This window comes from Notechis scutatus, chromosome 5 (assembly GCF_049901735.1).
Source record: "Notechis scutatus isolate UNSWTSFEM ecotype Mainland chromosome 5, rNotScu1.2, whole genome shotgun sequence".
Classification (NCBI taxonomy): Eukaryota; Metazoa; Chordata; class Lepidosauria; order Squamata; family Elapidae; genus Notechis; species Notechis scutatus.
Genome location: NC_142013.1, coordinates 49,752,924 through 49,775,782, shown reverse-complemented (window position 1 = coordinate 49,775,782; position 22,859 = coordinate 49,752,924). Strand labels below are relative to the sequence as shown.

Sequence of the window (22,859 nt, the reverse complement as noted above, 5' to 3'; positions counted from 1 at the left end):
TGCTGATGTCCTTAATCTGTATTATTAGCAGGTGCCAATCACCATAGTAAGGATTTAATTGTTTATTTGATTCTGTTCAAGACTACTATTCATAAGGGGAAAAAAATGGAAATAAGCATATGAACCAGGCAGTTTGTATGTCTGATTTAGGTAGTATGACATAAGTGTAATCATTACATCCCAATAATTCCATATTGCAATACTTAATAATATGTAGCATCGCAATATTTGTGGAAATACTGGATGCCTGATTTTCCTAGCAGATTATAGTATTATAATGGGTGCAAAATGTATTTCTATGTGTATATCTAGTCTGTTCAGGTCACCTGTTCTATCCAGTTGATCAGCAGACTTGTAAAATGGGGGTGGGGGGAAGTAAAATAAATAATTAAATTTATCTACTTAGTTAAAGCCTATTAGAACAGTTCTCTCAATGAAACATTCACATTGAATACTCCCATAGGCAACCATGTAAAGGTCAAAGAGAGTTGCATTGAACAAGCAGTCATGTAAATTTTTAAAGACTTGGACATAACAAACAGGGAAAACATGAGTTTTTTTAAAAAACAACAACAACAACAATTAAATGTAATTAAATGTAATTTTAATTAAAATGGATGATGCAGTTTTCCTAATGAGGTCCAGACATTGATTTCTTCCTAAACTCAGCAATACAGTATTTCAAATCTAACAACTTTCTTGAATGGAGTTGAACAAATACAGTTGTGGAAAGATATGGACAATGATAGTATAACAGTCATTAAAAAACAGACTCTCAATATCTGTGCACATTTTGCAAAATAAAAATTCAATAAGAGGTTGCACATAGGTAGCTAAATATCACTACTGTACAGGATATTAATAGTATCATCTGTTCGGTGTATGTTATTTTCATGGAAGTGGTAAATTAGCAAAAGGAATCTTTGAATGAAACAGGATAATCTGGGATTTGAAGAAATAAGGCAACCCGCTGATGGACTTCCTGGCTGGTTTCTTGTAAAAACAACATTATTGAAAAGGCACTTACTTAACCACATATTCTATAAAGAATGGAATTGGCATGATTGGAATGACTCCTAGAGAGCATCTGAGCTGTTTTTACAGGTGCTGCTTTTAATCAGAGTTTTGCCACATTTACTATCATAAGCCATTCTTGAACATACTGCAGACTGATGCTCAAGCCTTCCCTATGAATAATGATGCATTCACCCATTCACTTTGGTGGCAAGAAATGCTTTGCACAGTCATATAACATATTCTTTAGAAACACAAAGAATAAGCTCTGCACACAAAGATCTGTGATCTTTGTTAAGTTCGGAGGCGTGGGCGCAAGAACGGAGACAAGGCATCGGTAGTGACTCAACTCTTTATTAAGTGACTTCAGAACAGAGCGAAAACCCTTGGACAGCAGCAGCCCTTTTATAGGGCTGGCTGCTGTCCCATTAACCAATGAACTACGTTTAATACCTTTGGTTTCTGTCCAATGGGAACGGCCCGTTGTAAGCCAATCAGGATGCCCGGAATGGACCAATCCCAACTTGCTCTGAGGGGCCAATCAGAAGAGCAGGATTTCGAGCCTGCTTTTCTAGCTAGCTTTGTTAACTTTTAATAAGACATATTTTATTAGTTCATAACAATCTTGAAGTTCTAGATTGTACAGTATACACACACATACATACACACATATACTGTAGACATATATAGTACTTAAACATGTAAGCGGGAGAACCATTTGGCTTAAAATAAGCCTTAAAAAAGCCAGGTTATGTTTAAAAAATTCTCCAAAGGAAGAAAAAAAATGTCTGGAGAAGAAATAGACATAGTAGACCACTACATAAACCTTGGTCAATGGATCTCAATGGAAGGTAATACAATAAAGGAAACTGAATGGCATGTTAAATATGGTTGGTAGGCATTCAGCAAGCTAAGAGTAATTTTCAAGAACAACCTCTCCCTATGCCCAAAGACAAAGTTTTCGATCAGTATGTGCTACCTGCTCTAACTTATGCCGGTTAAACATGGACACTAACGTCACAATCGACACAAAAGCATTCAAGTGGCTCAAAGAGAAAGATACATGCTCGGCATTACAAGGCATGAAAGAAAGACCTGCACATGGATTAGAGAACAAACGAAGGTATTGTATACAATATCATCAAGAAAGTAAAAGAATTGAAATGGAAATGGGCTGGTCATATAGCAAGAACTAATGGCAGGTGGACCAAGGCAGTCATAGAATGGATCCCACTTGAGAAAAAGTGTCCATGAAAGAGACCTAAAACAAGATAGATCGATGACATCAGCAAGCATTATGGGCCAGACACACAGAAAAGGCTTTCATCCTGCAGAAGATAGAAAATGGCTAAAAAGATGATGATAATGATGATGATGATGATGAAACTTGTAAGCCTACCTGCATAGACCATCTATGGAATACATACTTACTATAATTATTAGTACCGCAGAATGATGGGAGCCCCGCAGAATTCAACATATGAGGAATGGTGAGCAGCCTTTGATGCATTTGTTCCTTCGTTATACCTTTTACAGGACTGTAGGATGAATCTTACCCAGATTATTTCATGTTCAGTACTTAATGATAAAGAACAAGGAAGAACAATTAAGTTGATCCATATGTATCCAAGGGACAGCATCTTGATCTTTTGGAATACCATGTTTCAATATGATAGTAATTAATTGAGTTCATGATAAGTCTGTGCACTCTTCCCCCTTACCTGTCCTCCTGTCATGTAATCACACACAAAAAACAAAATTATTTACTTCCATATCAGAATAAGAACTGGTTGCCAGTTCATATTTAATGGGGAGAATTACAGCATTTCTTAAATACAATGTGCCTCGTTCAAAAAGTTTGAAGTATGCTAATACTTTTTTAAAAATAGACATTCTTTTAGATATTTTGAAGACATCTTCTTGACTCTTTAATCTGCATGAAAATTATTCTTAGATTATAATTTCTTGTATATCATCTAAAGGCAAGCATCATTAATCCTACATATGCTCTACTTCTCTTTTCAAAGATTCATTGTTAATAAGGATATCTAATGATATACAGTGCTATATTAGTACAAAAATCAGGTTGTCCCTAAATTGTATTTTTCACCAGATCCTTATTTTGAATAAGAAGTCAGAGCAAGATAGCACTTATTGCTTCATAAGACTATTAAACAAATACAGAGTGGAAAAGTTAATTATAAGCAACACATAATTTTATTATTGTTTATCTTTAAAATGAAATTAATTTCACAACTATTCAAAATGCTTTTCTTTTGCTCATTGTTATGTTATGGTACATATGTACATTTTTGCATTCACATTTGGGAAAGTGTGCAGTCGGATAAATTCTCATGTTAGCTAAATAATTGCATAATACCAATTGTGCCAGAAAGGGTTCATCTCTGTTCTTAGTACTCAAGCTTTATCCATCTGCCATCTTTCCAGAATGTTTTCCTTGGCTCAGAATATCAGATCAACAGGGACCATTACACACACACACACACCCCCGCCAGTCAAGAAAAGATACCCAAAAGCCAACAAGTACGTTTCATTAAAAGATGCTTACTTTGAAGCAGCAAAAATAAAATGAACAATTTTGCTAACACAGATGTCCACAAAATTTAACTGCTTTATAATATATTTGATTAAATAAATTCTCTCCCAGCCCTAAACAGACTTTTCATATCTCTAAGAGTGCTAGACAGCAAATACTATGGTATATGACTGTTGATTAGGAAATTTCAACAAATTTTTTTAGTAAGGGCTAATTATTTAGTAATAATAAGCCATTGCATAATGGCTCCTAATGTCTTTATAACAACATTACCTGTTCAGAATTGCCATTTAGTGTCAATTTATTGTATTCTTACTTATAAACCATTATCCATTACTTACTACTTATTATCCATTAACCAATCCATTATCCTCCACTTAGAGACAAACAACCTACTCTCTAACAAACAATTTGGTTTCAGAAAAAAACTATCCTGTAATCTGCAACTCTTACACTGCAAAAACATATGGACTACACAACTTGATCAGGGCAAAACAATTGACGCAATTTACATAAACTTCTGTAAAGCCTTTGATTCAGTGGTACATGACAAACTACTCCTAAAACTAAAATCTTATGGTATCTCTGGACACCTGCATAACTGGATAGAAGCATTCCTGTCAAACAGACAACAAATGGTCAAAATTGGGAGCGTCCTATCAAATTATGTACCTGTCAACAGTGATGTCCTCCAAGGCAGTGTTTTAGGACCAGCTCTCTTCATACTCTACATAAATGACCTCTGTGATCATATTCAGAGCAACTGTGTTCTCTTCGCTGATGATGTAAAGCTATTCAACACCACAGACAATACTACTACTCTCCAAAAAGATCTTGACTATGTATCAGAATGGTCAATCAAATGGCAACTTCAAATCTCAACAAATAAACGCTCTGTCTTACATATTGGCAGAAAAAATCAGAAAATAAAATACAAGCTAAATAGTCAAGACCTTGTTGAGGATCCAAACTTTGTCAAGGACCTTGGAGTACTCATCTCAAATGATGTAAGTGCTAGAGCCCAATGTAACTACATAGCGAAAAAGGCATTAAGAGTTGTTAATCTAATCCTACGTAGCTTCTTCTCTGGTAATATCACACTACTAACTAGAGCATACAAAACATTTGCTAGACCTATACTTGAATACAACTCATCAGTCTGGAACCCATATCATGTATCTGATATTAACACAATTGAAAAAGTCCAGAAATACTTCACAAGAAGAGTTCTCCACTCCTCTACTCATTACAGAATACCTTATGCCACCAGACTTGAAACTCTAGACCTAGAAAACCTAGAACTACACCGCCTCCAGTCCGATCTAAATATAGTATATAAAATCATACATTGCAATGTCCTACCTGCAAATGAATACTTCAGCTTCAATCATAACAATACAAGAGCACACAATAGATACAAACTCAAAGTTAACTGCACCAAACTTGACTGCAGAAAATATGACTTCAGCAACAGAGTGGTCAATGTTTGGAATACTGACTCTGTGGTTTCTTCTCCAAACCCCAAAAACTTTAACCTTAAACTGTCTACTATTGACCCCACCCCCTTCCTAAGAGGCCTGTAGGGCCTGTAGGCATGCATAAGCGCACCAATCGTGCCTACCGTCCCTGTCCTATTATTTTTTTTATTTTTCTTATAAGTATCTATCTCATGTATTCAAAACTATATTTATTCTTATACCTGTATCTGGTAAGCAATTGACAAATCAAATAAATACTAAAAAAAAAAAGGATCTTGGAGTACTCATCTCTAATGATCTAAGTGCTAGAGCCCACTGTAACTACAATAGCCAAAAAGGCATTAAGAGTTGTCAACCTAATCCTGCGTAGCTTTTTCTCAGGTAATATCACACTAGTAACTAGAACATACAAAACATTTGCTAGACCAATACTTGAATACAACTCATCAGTCTGGAACCCGCATTACGTATCTGATATTAATACAGTTGAGAAAGTCCAGAAATATTTCACAAGAAGAGTTTCCACTCCTCTACTCGTTGCAGAATATACCTTATGCCACCAGACCTGAAATTCCAGACCTAGAAAACCTAGAACTACGCCACCTTCGGTCCGATCTAAGTATAGTACATAGAATTATCTATTGCAATGTCCTACCTGTCAATGAATACTTCAGCTTCAACCACAACATTACAAGAGCACACAATAGATACAAACTCAAGGTAAACTTGATTGCAGGAAATACGACTTCAACAAAAGAGTGGTCAATGTCTGGAATATTCTACTTGACTCTGTGATTTCTTCCCCAAACCCCAAAAACTTTAACCTTAGACTGTCTGCTATTGACCTCATCCTTTTCTTAAGAGGTCTGTAGGGGGCGTGCATAAGCAACCAATGTGCCTACTGTCCCTGTCCTTTTTTTTCTTATTTGTATCCATTTCATGTATTCATAACCATGTTTATACTTATACCTGTTATCTAAAAATTGCTTTAAAAAATAAAATAATTGCTAAATTTCCTTATGCAAGGGGAAAAAAGATGATGGAACATTCAGTTAAAAGTACTAGCATGTGATAAGATCACTGCTTAAGTTATGAATATATGAATCATTTATGGCTTGTCCACCAAAGAAAATTCTATTCTCCTTTTCCTCCTATTTTAAAATTGGAAATTGATTATATGGAAATTGGTGGAGTAGTTAAGTTACCAAGCTAGAAACCAAGAGACTGTAAACCTTTTGCTTTAGACACAAAGCCAGTTAAGTGATTGGGTCAATGATAATTCTTTCAGCCCGAGGAAAAAAGCATATTCATGCAGGTTTGAAGACTGACTCAGAGGCACATACCCTCCACGTTCTTTCTTAATGATTTAGTTACCTCATCAATTCCTTATCATATAAGTTGACACTACAGTGACTTCAGCGACTGTATTGCATTCATGTTCGAAATCATACTGAACTTCGGCCTTCCAGCTATAATAATCTTTAGACAGAATGATGTCATTTTTCTTACAGACCTGAGGTTAGCCAGTTAGAAGAAGTTAGAAAGAAAGAGGGGGGATATCCAACAGAAAGTTTTCTCTTCCATACCTTGGATACAGTCTGTAAACGTAGGGCTCAAAGTTGAAGGTTATCTATGGAAAAGGTTCAGGAAGGTTTACAGTGTATGAAGTTATCAATACTGATCTTCACCAGCAATCATCATTGCATCAAAATACATTGTAAAACTATTCATGGTCTAGCATTGCATACACAAAATTTAGTTTTCTCTTGAATTTCAAGCAATAGCCCATTGCAAATGCTATAGTTTATTAGGGACATTGATTTCTTAAAATAATAACTTTATAAATGAAGGCAACTAATTCAAGGGGTGGCATAACTATTTGCAATAAATGGGCAGTTTTAATTTGATTTTAGCAATCAACAGTTAGGACTTTGTGGTCCTGTCTAGACCATCAAAGTAGCATTTCTCTTGATTTGTTGTTAGACTTGCTAGCTAGGAATTGCAGTTGTAACACATTTGCAGGACTGCATCTTTGGATAGGTTGCTCCAAAACATAGCTATTGATGTCTTTATCCTTATCTTGGCTATAATCCTTATTTGGCTTTACAGTTGGTAATCAGACTGCAGCTTAAAGCTGTCAGACCCTGTGGGTGCAAACTATGCTTCAAATGCTTTCTTTCCCTTCCCTTCCTTGTAGGATTTATGTGGGCATCATTCATGTGATACTCTGGGAATGGCTGACGTTGGAACCATATGCTCTCCTGAGCGCAGCTGTGCAGTGATTGAAGATGACGGCCTCCATGCGGCTTTTACAGTGGCTCACGAAATTGGTATGCGGCGCCTTTTTTTTGTTCCCTTGCCAAATACAACACTTGTAACAGCTGCATTAGAAACCAAAATACCCTACAAGTAATTCCAGATTTTCCCCTGATTCAGTTGGGGATTAAGGCTGTGTGCATATACATGCACTTTGGGGTCAATTAGTAGGGAACTGAAGGCAAATAAAGGTACACAAAAGCATACCTTTCTGACAATATCTCTTCTAGGAACTAGCTGCAGTGACAATTGGGAAGGTTCTATCTGTACAGAAATATTTTTTTAAGTGTATGTCCCATCTATAAAGAACTTCTTATTAGTAAACTGGGTTATTTAATAGACACTTAAATTCCTGAAAATATAAGGTAAACAATTGGTCTGCTTATGCTGTACTACCTTATTCTTTTCTAGTCACAAAAAATTAATCAGAAATTTTGATGAAAGGAAACTTTGTTATAGGCATTCATTATTACTGTAATATTATGTTTAGGGCAAGCTAGGTAAAGGATATAATATAACTGAAGCAATCAGCAGTAATTCATCTGAAAGTATAAACAATTATAAAATAGACTTAGAAGGGGCAATAATTAGGAATATTGAAAATATTAGTTGACCTTAAAAATACCTGGTTGATGTTAACTTTCTAGAGCTACAGCATTTAACAGAATAACTGAATAATAGAAATGGAAGGCACATTGGAGATGTTTTAGTCCAACCCTCTGCTGAAGCAGCAACACCTATACCATTTCAGTAAATGGTATAGAACAGGGGTGTCAATCTTGTGTCATCACAGTAGCATCACATGACGTATTGGGACTTTTTCCCCCTTTGCTAAACTAGGCGGGGCTAGGGCTAGCACATGATGCATCCGGGCTGCAGGCCGCAAGTTTGACACCCCTGGTATAGAAGAAAGAGATTTGACAACCATTTGTCTTAAAACTTTACCATACCCTCAAGATAATTATACTTCCAAGAATCTACTTACGATATTTGCAGTGTCATTCCTATCACTTTTAAATAAAAAATGAAACAAAACAGGATCCAATGCAGCAATGGGTTGTTTTGCACACATCCTTGGCTTAGTTTGGAAGTGGCTCCTAAGTAGTGTTTGACATGATATGTTCATTTTTTTAAAAAGTCCTAAGAATTCAAAATCATTCTACATATCATCATAAATAGTAGTATCTTCTCAGAGAATAAATGTTTTGTTCATTTGCATTTGTACATGAAATTTATTGCTTATGGCTACAGAGACAGCATAAGGTCTAGCCTTGTTTAAATTCATGTCGGATTTTTTTTTTTGTCATGCAATATTGCATATAAAAATGCATTTTGTCACAGTATGCCTCTCCCAGTTGGAAGCAGAGGTTTGATGTACTGTAGAGAAAATAAAGGGATTAGCCTCCTTAAGAATTCCACAAAATGCCCTAACAAGATAAAATATAGGGTTGTAGAGACTGTAATATTCCCATCTGACATCCTGTGGCCATTTCAAGGCATTTTAGGCAATTATACTTTTAGCTTTCATTGTTTTTCACCACTACCACATATCTAAACATGTGAAGAAAGATGGCAATGGTACCACACTTAGTGGATGATTCTTGGCTTCCTTCAGTAGCCAAATACTAATGTTATTCAGGCCTATAAACAATATAAGTTCATGAAAAGATCAACAGATGAAATAAATAAACACAATGCTTGCTGTGTAGAATGAAATCTTCCAGACATTACAGTCTAGGTGAACAAAAGATCACAAAGACACTGTTTAGAACGTCAACAGATATAGTTATTTTACAATGTTATTCTACACACAGAATTATTTATGGTCCCATGACATGCCATGTTCTTGGACTAATTTGTTCAATGAAATTTTAGTAGTTGTTTATCAAGAAAGATGTTCACGCTCAACCTCAAAAATGACTTGTGGCATAAATTGTGTTATGTGACACATTTGCAGATCTCTTTTTTATGAGAACAATTCAAGAAGTTACTGTTTTTCAAATAGCTATTCCATAGACTAGAATAAAGCAACAACTATTCAGTATTAACAGCACCTAATTCCCAGGAACAAGTAACCTGATGTTCTCAATGTATTTTAGATCAATCTCATGATGAATGATAAGGGTAAGTATACATAAAAACATCTGCATGGCCCTGGGCTGCTTAACAGTTTGTGTCCTGAAAGACCTTTCTCTTGATTCAGACCCACCCCAAGAAAAGCAGACAGGAAACTTTCACTTGTTTATAAAAATATTTTGTTATTAATTTGAATAACATAATTTCCCAAAATCACCATCACCAGTACAATCATAAAAATGAAAAACCAACAAGACCAATGTGGAAATCCTAGAGTAGGTTTAATAGGTATAATGAAAAATATTATCTCAACACATGCTCACTAATGGAAATGATTGAAAATGCTCTAACAGTAGCACAATTTATAATGCTCTCTTCATAATCTGAGGACACGTTTGAAGCATGGCTAAAGACAGTTGCAGGAAAAGCATCTAGAAACTGTCATTTTTTAAAATAAATTATTAAGTATTTTAATTAGTGAATAAGGATTGTGATCTATTTATGGATTTTTATGGTTGTATCATAGAACTTTCCGAGTAAGTTATCCTTTCAGCAAAAATGTAATAATGAATATATGCCATTTATGAGTGGAACACAATTAAATGGAATATTGATTGGATTTAGGGCTTATTGTCATGTACTGTCTCTTGTGACTGAAAGGTATTTTATTAATCATTTTAAGATTATGTCTTTGTTGATGCCACTTGCCACTTGCATTCATAACCAGCCTGTTATTGAGGCAAACTTCAACTATCTTCTGTTCTAGTTTGGAAGTGGTATTTTCTATCTTCTCCCAAGACAAAAGTTCTCAAGCTGGCAATTAAAGACACTTCAGGGGTGAACTTGAGATGACACAGTCAAGGACAATGATCTGCTTAGCTTTAGTTGGCCATGCAGATCTGCTGTGGGAACGTTCCTACTCCAGCTGATTGTCGGACACAAGGTACTTCACTTGGGAGAGATTATATTCCATTTTTATACTGGAATATCAAACTCACAGAACAATACATCTATTATCTGCTATTTGGTGTTTGTGTTGTGTAATGCAGCATATAATGTTGCATGTTCTAGAGAGATGATAAGAGAGAGAGAGGGGGGGAGGGAGGGAGGGAGGGAGAGAGGGAGAGAGAGAGAATAAGAATGGTGCATGGAGGGAAAAAAAGCTGTATCAAAATTTATTCCCATGGAAAACCAGACAGAGAGAAAGCAGAAATACTCAGAGATTCTGTCTCAAGCTTGATGCTTTGTATTTCAAATTGCTCTTCTTCCCAGACAGTTCTGAGGGGGGTTGATAACATGAGTGTATCCTTCTTCTATTTCTGTATTTCTCTAAAAGAAATGTACTGATTTAGTTACAATAATTATTTTATAGTTCAGTAGGATTTCCAGGATATCAGCAGTCCCATCAGAACAACCACACAGTACATAATAAAAAATTAAGTCAGTCTTGACTCATAGCAACTGTATAGAGATATAATCTGTCCCTAATTTGGTCTTTCAGTGGGTTATCCATCATCTCGATTGCAGAGTCCATTCACCTAGCTGCTTCCTCTTCTCTTTCCTTCCACCTTCCCCAGCAATAGAACTGTCTTCAAATAACACGCACAAAGTAGGATAACTTGAGGCTAGTCATTTGTACTTCATGATAATGATGATATTTAAATATTATTATTATTATTATTTTATTTAAAAAGCAAGGCTTGAAATCTGAGTCTTTCCCTATGACAGATTCAGGACAGCAATTTCTTGTTGGTTTTCCTACTGGGTGAGACAGGAAAGTATAGCAGGAGTTCTCCATTTGCTATCTGAAATTACTGTATTGAAACTCTATAAGAGCAGCATTGCTGAGGTGTGGTAAGGATAATTTGTGAGGGCACCACATTTTAGACTGATATATTTTTCTCCCAATTTATGGATGTGAGAAAAGCACATTAATAAGGACATGGGGGGAAAAAGCCCTCCCGTCTCTTTTTTCTAGTTAGTCTTCTTCATAAATGTAAAAATGTACAGAAGTTTATAAGAAACATCTGCTGTGGCTCCCTTCTTATCACCTCTAATTTTGAAGTTGTAGAGAAGATTTATAGGAAAAATGTACATGATTATACTTCTCTCCATGAATATAAACCTTGATCATGCAGGGTCTATTCTCCTGTGAAGGTTGCTATTGCATTTAATCATAGAAGATTGAACCCAATAGATTTGGTCTCTTTGAAAAATCCTATCAGGTTTTGTATGTTGTTGTTTTTTAGGAGCACTTTATATGTTGCTCATAGAATTTGTAGTTTTGATACATGAAGCTGAAAACATGTAACCAAATGTTCAAATGATTATTAGTGTGTAAGCTCTTTTAAACATAATCTGAGTCACAGAAATGTTTTTTTTAATTGTTTTTTGTTTGATCAACCTGGCATTTTCATTTTGTTGTTGTTGTTATGATGCTTTGGTATGAAAACATCAAACAGGGATGTAAATTAGTCAACCATCTGGTCAGCTTCACTGTTTGCTAACAGTATGCAACATAATCCTTAAAATATTGGGTCAGCTAGATATTTGTTTGGATATTTCTAAGTGAAAGTATTTCTTCATTTGAGAAGCTATAAAACAAATCAAAATGTCATTTCATGCAGCACACAGAATTTGATGATGTCAACGATGCATGTCTTCTCTGACCTACTATCAATTGCTTAGTCAGACAATTATTACTGTACAATTAATGATATACATAATGCAAAACCATGCAAATTCAGTTATGTATTTCAGACAATATTTTGCAAGAAACATCATTTTGGCAATTTTCACTCAAGAAAGATGAGCAGCTTTCATTATAGAACAGAATTTTAATTATGTTTGAAATGAAAAATACAATATATTTGAATATATGTGGAATTCATTCTCAATATAAAGGAAACGTAACTTATTACAGTATAAACTGGTAGATCAAACAACCTCAAGTTTTTCTTTCTGAAAGAAGCAAATGATAAATTTATTTACTACATTCTTTTATATGCTGTACAGCTCATTTCCATAGAAACCATGGCAGTTTACAAAATAGAAAAGATACAAACAATAAAAAACGAGCAAATAACAACTTTATCCCTAACTTAACCCATACTCCATTAAGTTTTAAACCCCTAATGGAACAGGCTGGTCCCAAGCAATATGCAAAATCTGAGTAAATTTTAGGGCATTTTTTGGGGGGTATGCAAGATATCCCAGTACATAGGGACAAATGCAGAGAGCACATACTGTCCAACTTCAGTTAAACCAGTGATCATTAATAACACCTCAGAAGCCAGGGTATGATGCTAGTTTGCCTCCTCATGGTGCACCCTGGATAGCACAGTAGTGTGAACCAAACGACTAGCAACAATTGGCAGCCAGACTACATTGAAGAATTGGCAATCAATGAAGTTGGCAGCCAGACGTGTTTGTAGAACTCCTAGCTCTCTAAATACATATCGAGGCTTAAAAGCCACAGCTGTGTTCATCAACCTTACTACTGCAGCATATGATACCATGTGGAAGAAGCGTCTGCTTTTCAAACTGAGTCACATCATCCCCTGTAAAGTCCTCTATCGCCTAATAAACAACATGCTCAGTGATAGATCCTTTCAGATCATTATGGGGGACAACTCTGAACAGGATCCGTACCCAACATGGTGTCTGCCAGGACTCAATGTTTAAGTGGAGTCTTGTCTTTACCCCTCAGTGTGACTGTGGTGCTCCTTGACAAAATATCCATTGCATTGTGTCTGAATGTCTATCAAGAGCTTATACCGGCCCACTATCTGATTGAACTACTATAAATCCATGTATTTGCCATACACTAAATAAATAAAAACCTCAGGAGCCAAGCCATGTAAGACAATCAGCACAATGGATTGGTCCTAGAAGTTAATTGGCAGCCAGTAGACTAGGCATTACGTAACAAAATCTCCACTATTTAGCTGATAATTAACTGCACTTTGGACCAATTCAAGTTTCAGAATTGTCATTTCAAAGGTAGGCCTTTGTAATACATTGTAGTAACCTAACTTTGAGGTGGCAAAAGTATGAGTCATTATAGTTGGGACTTCACAATCCAAATAAGTATGCAGTTGATAAAGCATCAGACCTGGGTGATCTCTCAGTATGCAGTTATTACATACTGCTTTAGCAGGAGGTCCAAGTCCATGTGGAGCTATAACTAGTGGACTTGTTCCATGGGAGAAGGGTAAAGGAATCGATCTTACACCATGTTTACTTTGTCCTTGTCTATAAGGCTTGAGAAGACCCATTGTACATTGTAAAATTACATGATGCATGCAGTATTCCTTTTCATTTCTGTTTTGTTCTACTGCTAGTTTTGTGTATGTGAGTTGGGGGTTGATCCTCATTTAGACCACCTTGCCCTCAAAATTAGCCCCTACAAGGCAGGCAATTGCATATTCTGCATCTGCTTTAAATAATGAAGGTGGGAAAATAAACAAACAAACAAACAAACAAATAAATAGTTTCATAAGACCAGATAACAACAAATGATTTTGCCCACTTTCTTAAGATTTAAGACTACCCAACACTTGAATCCCAATAAAGTTTTAAGTACAACCACAACCTAAACTAGAGGAACATTAGTGAGATGGGAATTATTAATAAAAATTTTCAGTCCCTGTACCTTTTGAGAGTTGCACTACAGTTTAAGAAAAGATAATCTCAAAACCTTATATCAGAAGAAAATGTAAGATGAGGACAGACTAAAGATGAATGAAATACGCTAAGGCTGGAGCCAAGTATCTGAAAGCAAGTAGCAGAGGTTATGAATGTTATCTTTGTATAGACTTTGTGATTCAAAAATCTAAAAAGTAAAGGGCATCATATGTGGCAAGGCAGACATGTTTTGACTATGCTTGTTTTCATTCAGTATTACGACTCCTATACGTTCTTCAAAACACAGAAATTGTTGGTAGCATGCTTACAACAGCACACACCCTGAAACTGTCCTTGAATGTTATCAGAATAAGATAAGAATAGTACCTATACTCTGCTTTACACTTACTTGTAACAATTAGTTTATCTTAAAACTCATTGCTGACAAATGGTTACAAGGATTGCCTATGCATCTCTTGATTAGTCAAAATTCTGCCCTTTAAAAACCAGCTGTGATTGTGTGTGTTTGTATGTGTGTGTGTGTGCATGTTTGTCCGAAATGCTGTACTGTGGGAGAATATAGAATAATAGAATTGGAAGGGATTTTGGAGGTCTTCTAATCCAACCTCCTGCTTAAGCAGGAAACCCTATACCATTTCAGATAAATGATTGTCAGTCTCTTTTTGAAAGCCTCCAGTGATGGAGCACTCACAATTTCTGAAAGCAAGTTGCCTTTTGGTGCTTTGGAAAATAGTTTAATCTCCTCATCTTTGTAGGAGCCCCTCAAATATTGGAACATCGCTATTAAGTCTCCCCTAGTCCTTCTTTTCATTGGACTAAACATACCCAATTCTGGCAACCATTCTGTTAAGTTTGGAGAATAAGGAGACCAGACATCTGACCAGTGACTTCAACTCTTTAATAATAACAGGAATCAGAATGGAACAGAGCAATGCTATGGGCAGCAGTAACCCTTTTATAGGGTTAGCTGCTGCCTTATTAACCAATGAAAATGTGCAACAGGTTCCAACTACTGACCAATAAGGACAGTCCCAAAAGTGGCCAATCAGGGACTGGTTCTGGCCCAATCCCAAGTTGTTGTATAAGGACCAATCAAGTGTGCAGGTTTTCAACCCCTAATTTGCATTTAGGTTATTCACTTTTATTGATTCACAACACATTCTTCGTATGTTTTAGCATCTCACTCCCTAATCATTTTTTGTTGTTCTTTTCTGCACTCTTTCCAGAGTCTCAACATCTTTTTTTATATTGTGGTGACGAGAACTGGATGCAGTATTCTAAGTGAGGTCTTACTAAAGTTTTGTAAAGTGGTACTAGAACTTCACGCGATCTTGATTCTAACCCTATATCAATCTAGGATTGCACTGGCTTTTTTGGCTGCTACCAATGCTGATATGTTTAGAATAATCATAGATATCTGTAGCAAAAAAAAAAAAAGATTCCCAGGTTTTTGGACTTTAAAGTTTCTGGAATCTTTATTCATGTAGTGATTTACTTCAAGGAGAACTTCATAAGCCTCAAGCCAAATACTTTTTTGTTTTAGCTTCAGAGCGGGCTAGTCCACCACAGAGAACAAGAAGAAACAACTAATGACATTTTTTCTTTTTCTTTTTCCAGCTTTTTCTATTTTTCTTGATACGGTCACATGCACGTAGCAAGGCCCAAAAATTGGCTCTGCTCATCAGATTATTTGTAGTATTTTATTTTTAGAATGTTGCTTGAAATGAACGGCTCTGTTAAAAAAAAAGTGCTGTACAATAGTTGTTTACCTTTTCACTCCTTGCATATCATTCCAGCCAGGAATCTTTTTATTGTAAAAAAAAAAAAAGAGGAGAAAGAATAGCTGATACTTACAAATGACCCATGTGACCTGGACCATCCTGACACTGCTCAGGGCCCTCGTTGCTCAGACTGTGGGCTGAAAAGAACTCAAATTAGTGAGCTTTTTACTGCCTCTGGTGGTTAGAAAATATATCAAAGCTTTTAGCTTCCTCAGAGTTTCACAGTAGCCTCTTTAAAAACCTTTTACAGAAATAGAAGATGAGTGAGATGAAAACCCTAAGCCAGTGGTGGGATTCAAATTTTTTTACTACAGGTTCTGTGGGCGTGGCTTGGTGGGCATGGCAGGGGAAGGATACTGTAAAATCTCCAATCAGAGGTGGTATTTGCCGGTTCTCTGAACTACTCAAAATTTCCGCTACCGGTTCTCCAGAACTGGTCAGAACCTGCTGAATACCACCTCTGCCCTAAGCCCTTTAGGGGATCATGGCTGGTAAATATTAATCATTATGATTCTTGAGTGAAATAGAATACAAATAAAAGAATATTGTGAATGACAATGGAAGTTATTGTATAACAGAAGCAACAGAAACACTCAGGGAAGCTTCCATACTTAAGACAAATATATAATTTACATTGGCTAGTATGTTATTTAGTGTATCAAATGGCTCTCTTCTTTCTGTTCTCTGCATTAACACATCCCATATATGGAAATAGCATAATGAGAGAGCTTTGCTGAAATATATACCAAATTCAAAATTATTAATATAGCCATTCTGATTCAAGGAAAACCCTATTAAAACAGAGTCTAAAATCTCATCAAATCACACTGCTCTTCATTTTATTTTAGTTGCCCAAGAACATGGTATTCTAGAATCAGGCTGTCAAACTGGCGGCCTGCAGGCTGGGTGCATCACGCACAGGCCATGTCCACCCTAGCTCCGTGAATGGGAAAAATGTCATGAAACATCATGTGATGGCAACGGGATACGGCGAGTTTGACACTCGTGTCCTAGAATATAAGCTTTAACTGTAAATTCTCTCAGTCTTCAAATTTGTTAGGTAGTACCATCTAGGCAATTTCTAAAAATCTTCCTATTTGTTACACTTGTAGAGAAAGAAGATGGCATGGGAAGTGTAAATACCATATCCAGTGTCATTGTGCATTCAAAGTAGAAAGTTAGGAACAGTAGAACAGAATGCTTTATATCAGGGGTCTCCAATCAACAGACCACAAACTGGTACCAGTCTGTGGTCTTTAGGAATTGGGCTGCACACCTGGAGGGAGAAGCATATGAGCAAGTAAAACTGAAACTATCATCCACCCACTGGAAAAATTGGAAAAATTGTCTTCCATGAAACACGTCCCCGATGCCAAAAAGTTTGTGGACCACTCTTTTATATAATTACTTATTGTGAATATTAATCCATGGGCAGATACATTTGCTCAACTAAGTTTTAAACATAGGAATTATAGGGCAGGTAATACAGCTTGGGTGATGGAGGATGAAGCAAATACAAATATAAAATATATCAAAGAAGCATCTCAGATTGTAAAAATTAAGAGTAAAAGTAAACGCAATTTAAACTGTATTCTAAAAATGTATTATATATGAATACAAATGTAAAATGTAGTGTATATAATCAGAATCTCAATTTTCTATGGCTTTGCCTTTTTTAATGGGAAAAAAGACTTCTAAAGGGAGATATTGGGATTAGGGAATCCAAAGGTTTAAAGGATTAAAAAAAGAGGGAGGGAATTAATAGATATTGAACACGTTTAAGGGCTATAAACTGCAAACTCACAGCTAGATAGAAAAGAGAAAATGAAGTAGTAATAAAGGAAATAGTGGACTGTTCCAAACAGAAGAGTTTTGCAGTATTACAACAGTTCCTTGAGGTCCTACTTCCTTATTATTCCATTGCTACAGATTATTTTTATTCATAGAAAATAAAACCTCTCTGTAACAGGTTTGTTTAAACTTGCCCTGCATGTTATGATTCAGATATACATACATACATACATATATACATATATTCAATAATAAGCTTAATACCAGCTTGTACTACATTAAGTCTACCCAATTTTCTATATGCAATTGATATTTAAGATGTGGAAATCAATATTATGTATATGATTTTCTTTTTGCTTCTTCTAAAACCCACAGTTGTGGCTGAACAGGGGTGTCTTGTGAGTTGAAAGCTTGTCAAGCTATCATAGATAAGAACAAGCCTTAGGCTAGACAGGAGCAAATCTTTTGAAGTCTCATGGGAAGAAGAAACTATTGTGAAGGATGTCTAGCTTTCATCTTAGCTTTCCCTACGAGAGATAAAGTTTGGGCAAATATCCAGGTGTCTGAATGGGGCTCTGTGGTTTTTAAAAAAATCATACACATATATAAGCACACAAAACTTGAGACTATAATTAAACCACAGCTGTTCTGCTGACATTTGTGGGAAGAAAATATTTAATGCATTTGCATTGTTACTTCTTCATGAAGTCCCCAACTTAACCTCTGATGCGAGTAAGGCATTTGTATTAAGCCCTCATAAACATGCTTGCTCTGGAAAAAAAAAGATGAAAGCTCAGCATTTAGCTCAAGTGAGGGGTGAAAAACAGGACAGGAACTGCAACCTTAAATTTAAACTATGGGCACATATGTAAAAAATTGATAGATAATACCAGTTCACATTCTGACCACAAATCTTTGGCTTGCAAGGTCAATTTGTGTCCCATCTGTTAAGTTTTTGATGGTTTAAAATTGCCTTTGCCAGTAAGTTTTCATAGATCTAAAACAGTGCTATAACTTCTGGAAATTTTGGTAATTATAATTGCAAGCAACAAGGAAGTATCACATTGGGTAAGGCTACTCTTAAATACCCACCTTTTAACATGAAAGGTAGCCTTTCTTTTCCTAGGGAAGTTTCTCTTCCATGCTGTACAGCTGTTGAGGACTTTAAGTGCTTGTGAAAAAACAGACTCTTAAACAAAGGTTGTGAAATAGGCCGTGTGAAAATCAAGGAAACAATTTTGTCAAAGACCAAAGGAATGCCTCAAACCCAACAGTAACTCCACTTGAGTTTGGCTGTGGTCAGAGGTTTTATGCAATTGTGCTGATCTCTGTGAATGTAGTTTCATGAACATTTATATTAAGAGAGTCTATGTTTTCAAGAGCTACATAGCAAAGTCAAAAGTGTATGAGCTAATATGCAGAGTCCAATGACTTCGCTTTTTAAAAAAACCACATCACACAAGGAATAGGTCTCTCTGAAGTGTTTTCCACAAGTTTAGCATCAGTTCCATCAACCAGTGCCATAGGAATGTGGGAGATTTAAACATCTGTTTAGAGTTTTTCTAGATAGTTTTTTATATCAATAACAAGTAACAAAACAAGGTAATGCTGGATAGCAGTAAAATACCAGCGTTCACATTTTGACTTTTGTTTCTGAAATATGGCATGCTCTCATGTGACAAAATAGATCATCTGTGGGAAAAGAGCATCCTAATTTGACAGGAATTATTATAAATAACTTAGGAAAAGAACTATTTATGATCTAGCTATGACTTTTTGGTGCTGAGTCTTTACATAAAAACATACCTTACCAAGATTTCCAGTTTATAAATTTGAAGGCTTCTCAGAAAAGTGGCTTTTTTGAGTCTCCATCCTTATTTGGTAGATCCCAGAAGACTCCCTGTGACTCTTCTTATTTCCCATCCACCCTAAGAAAGAGGATGTGTTGGGTAAAATACAACAGTAGTTAGATCCAACTGGAAGTGCTCTTTGAGTCCCAGATATTTAAACAAGTAGCTAAAGAGGGAATCCAATAATAGCGGTGACAAATCATGCCAGACTTCTGGAAACCTGAAAGTTATCCCCCAAAAATCAAAATACCAATGTCAACTTTAATTATCCTCAAGATTATTATACTACCAGGATGATATGTGCTTGGACTGTAACTGAGTTTACTCAGCTGGGCATTTCCAGATGCACTGAAAGCACAATTTCCAGAATTCCCACCCAACATACTGATTGAAATTCTTAGAATTATAATCACAGGACATCTGGAAAATGGATGATCCCATGATATATTTTGTGAAGAAGATGGTTTTTGCATGCCATTTGTAAGGACAAGTCCAAATGTGTTTATCTTTATTTTATTCATGGCTGTATTCATAGTGATTCCATTTACTTATTTTGGAAACTAGGTAATTGATAACTAGCAGAATATTATTATAACTTCTCTGTTGTGCTTTTCAGATACAGCAGTAAAAGATTCTCTTTATCTTGGGTCCAAACCATTTTATTTTTCTCTTCACAACATTGTATATATATGCTCCTTTTTTTAAAGTGCTATTGAAGCCTATGGGAAAAATTCTGTAACTTCATAGGATATTTGATTATTGCAAATTTTTTATTGTAATTTATTTCTCAGATTTATGTACAGCATTTCCTTCAAGAGTTGCTGTTAGCCCTTCAAGATAGTCCAGATAGAAACCCAAAACCATGAGTACTAACATCATCTTTATTGGAAGGTGACAGTAATAGAATGCTGAAATCCCCTACCATGCCTTTATTTTCCAGAAAATTAGGATCCCTTCTGGGAGATGCTTTCTTCAGTTCCATTTCTTGTGTGGATTGAGATACATCTTGTCTAACCATTGCCCTGGCTGGAGTTCTTCTGAGTTATTCTGGATATTCTGACAACCCATTACATCCCTCATGGGAGTCTGTATTTCATTTCACAATGCAAAGATGTATTTTGTTTAATATGCAGTATGGCCACATTCATGACCACATTTTAACTTATGTTGAACTGAAATGTGTGGGTTGCTTTCTTTTCTAAAAAGAAAAAAAACCCATCAAACTAAAAAAAAAACTGATTGTGGGAAGGGGAACAATAAACTATTAGAATGTTTTTAGCCCTGGAGGAATGCGATCTATCATTTTTTTATCGAGTGCAGCATGGTTTTATTCATAATGCCTTTTAAAATAATCAGGGATGTGCTTATTAAAAGCTATATTGATTGGAAGTTATATATGCGCACACTACCTAAAGCCTGAACTGTTTCAGATAGAATACATGGAAACTCCCTCATCTGGCAAAAAAGATTTTATGAAAGGATGGATGTCATATCTTTGTTATAGAGACCTCTCTTGCAAATGAGAAACAAGTCCACCAAATACTTCTGGTGTCAAAACTTAATAATAATACATGGATTTAGCATGCTGAAAGTTCCAGTTTTAAATCCTGAACATGAGGAAAATGATTCTCCTTCGCATGGGTACACATGCATGCTATGCATGGATGCATGCAACAGTTTAAACGTTTACATAATGTTGGTTATGATTGAATCTATCTAACTGGTCCCTACAGTTAGACACCAGCTTGATGGCATATAATCAGTCAATGACCAAATTAGTTTAAATTCATTCATACTCCAGGACTAATATGCCAAGAGTACCTTTACTGTATTTATTTTGTTGAATTGTCACTATTTTGGTAGGGAGAGTGACAACAACATGAATAGAAAGTTAAACTCCACTATTAATTATTCCGCTATTCACATTCTTCTGCTCCCTTTCCTGGCAAAAATATAATTCCATCCATGTAATTATTTGTAATTCTTGTACCAGTGTATCGTTGTGACTCACTCTGTAGAAGTGATGACAAAGATCCAATCCATCATCTGAGCATAATTCTACAATTATATCGTTCTGCTTTTCTAGGTTGTTTAGTTCCAAGTGGCTCAAGAACTAATGCTGGAGATAGTTAATTATGGTGTGGTCAGCTATAGTGACCACATCCTTATGGCACTGGAGTCTCTCAAGCTTGCATTTTACTGGAGAAAAACAATTCTCAGGATAGTGAAAAGTGTTGGGATTGCAGAACATAATATGCCAATTACCCAGCTTGCAAATCATGGGTGTATTTCTTCCGTTTTCATCTGAGAGTACATTTTATACTATTTTTTATCTGCTCAGTATGCATTTCAGATACTTCTCTGTGTTATTACCTAGCCTGGCAATTATCATTAAAGGAACAGCATATACAGTAGCTCCAGCTATGTGACTTTTCCATGTAAACATATATTCTTTTAAGAAATAATACCCACATTTTTGTCTGCATTGTAGTGTTAAATCAAGAGAAAAAAGGATATTTTTCTGCATGTAGAGATCCTATGCTGAAATCATTTTTGTAAGGTATCATCAGATTTGTGAGAGTAAACTCATTCACAGAGTCTGAGAATAATCTGTAATCATCAGAGCCTATAATTCAATGGCATAGTAGGGAAAGCTGCAATCTAGCCCACAAATACATATATTTTAGGGAAATTTCAGGAATGAAGATGAAATGGAGTGATTTGACAGGAAAGCTTTTTTGCCGAAGTGTGTCTCAAAACCACAATGCTTCCTTGGAATCGGAGATAAAATATAAAAAAATATAAAAGATTAGGAACTGGGTATAAAGTAGCAGGGTGATGATGACATTGGGGATTTACTATTTTATGCTTACCTTGCTTTTTTCCCAGTGTCTCTAAATCTGATAGAATTGCTTTTGAAGTTTATATGATGTAGGCCAAAAGTTTGAAAATTCAATAATAAACTTTTTTGGGACAATATAATTTCTTAAAATAAATTATGGTAAAAAAAAAAAAACAAAGAATCCATTACTCAAGTTATGTTTCTAAAACTTTCTAAAGCAGCAGTGCCTAATTAGTGTTTTTAGGCTGAGAGCCATACTGTATTTCTTCTCTGAGTTCTACCTAAAATGAGTTGGGTAGAGCCAGGAAGAAAATATAAATTTGATCAATTTAATTAGTAGAACTGATCATTTCCCATGAACTTCAAAGTTAGTCCTCATTGTGGGTTAGAGTCTGCTGGTCGTGATTTGGAGCTTCTTTGTATACTTTCATAATACAAAGTATGTGCCTGCCTTAAAATAATAGGATACAATCCCATTTGGAAAGCTATAAAATGTAGTTTCCAACA

At 35.7% G+C, this 22,859-nt stretch overlaps 1 protein-coding gene across 1 annotated transcript in view; it reads left to right on the top strand.

Annotated features, from left to right (window-relative positions):
• Positions 1 to 22,859, top strand: part of ADAMTS5 (ADAM metallopeptidase with thrombospondin type 1 motif 5) — a 49,756-nt gene that overhangs the window by 9,605 nt on the left and 17,292 nt on the right. The window contains exon 2 of the mRNA XM_026664131.2: positions 7,247 to 7,379. Within this exon, the coding sequence (XP_026519916.1) occupies positions 7,247 to 7,379 (133 nt within the window). The remainder of the gene's footprint in view (positions 1 to 7,246; positions 7,380 to 22,859) is intronic.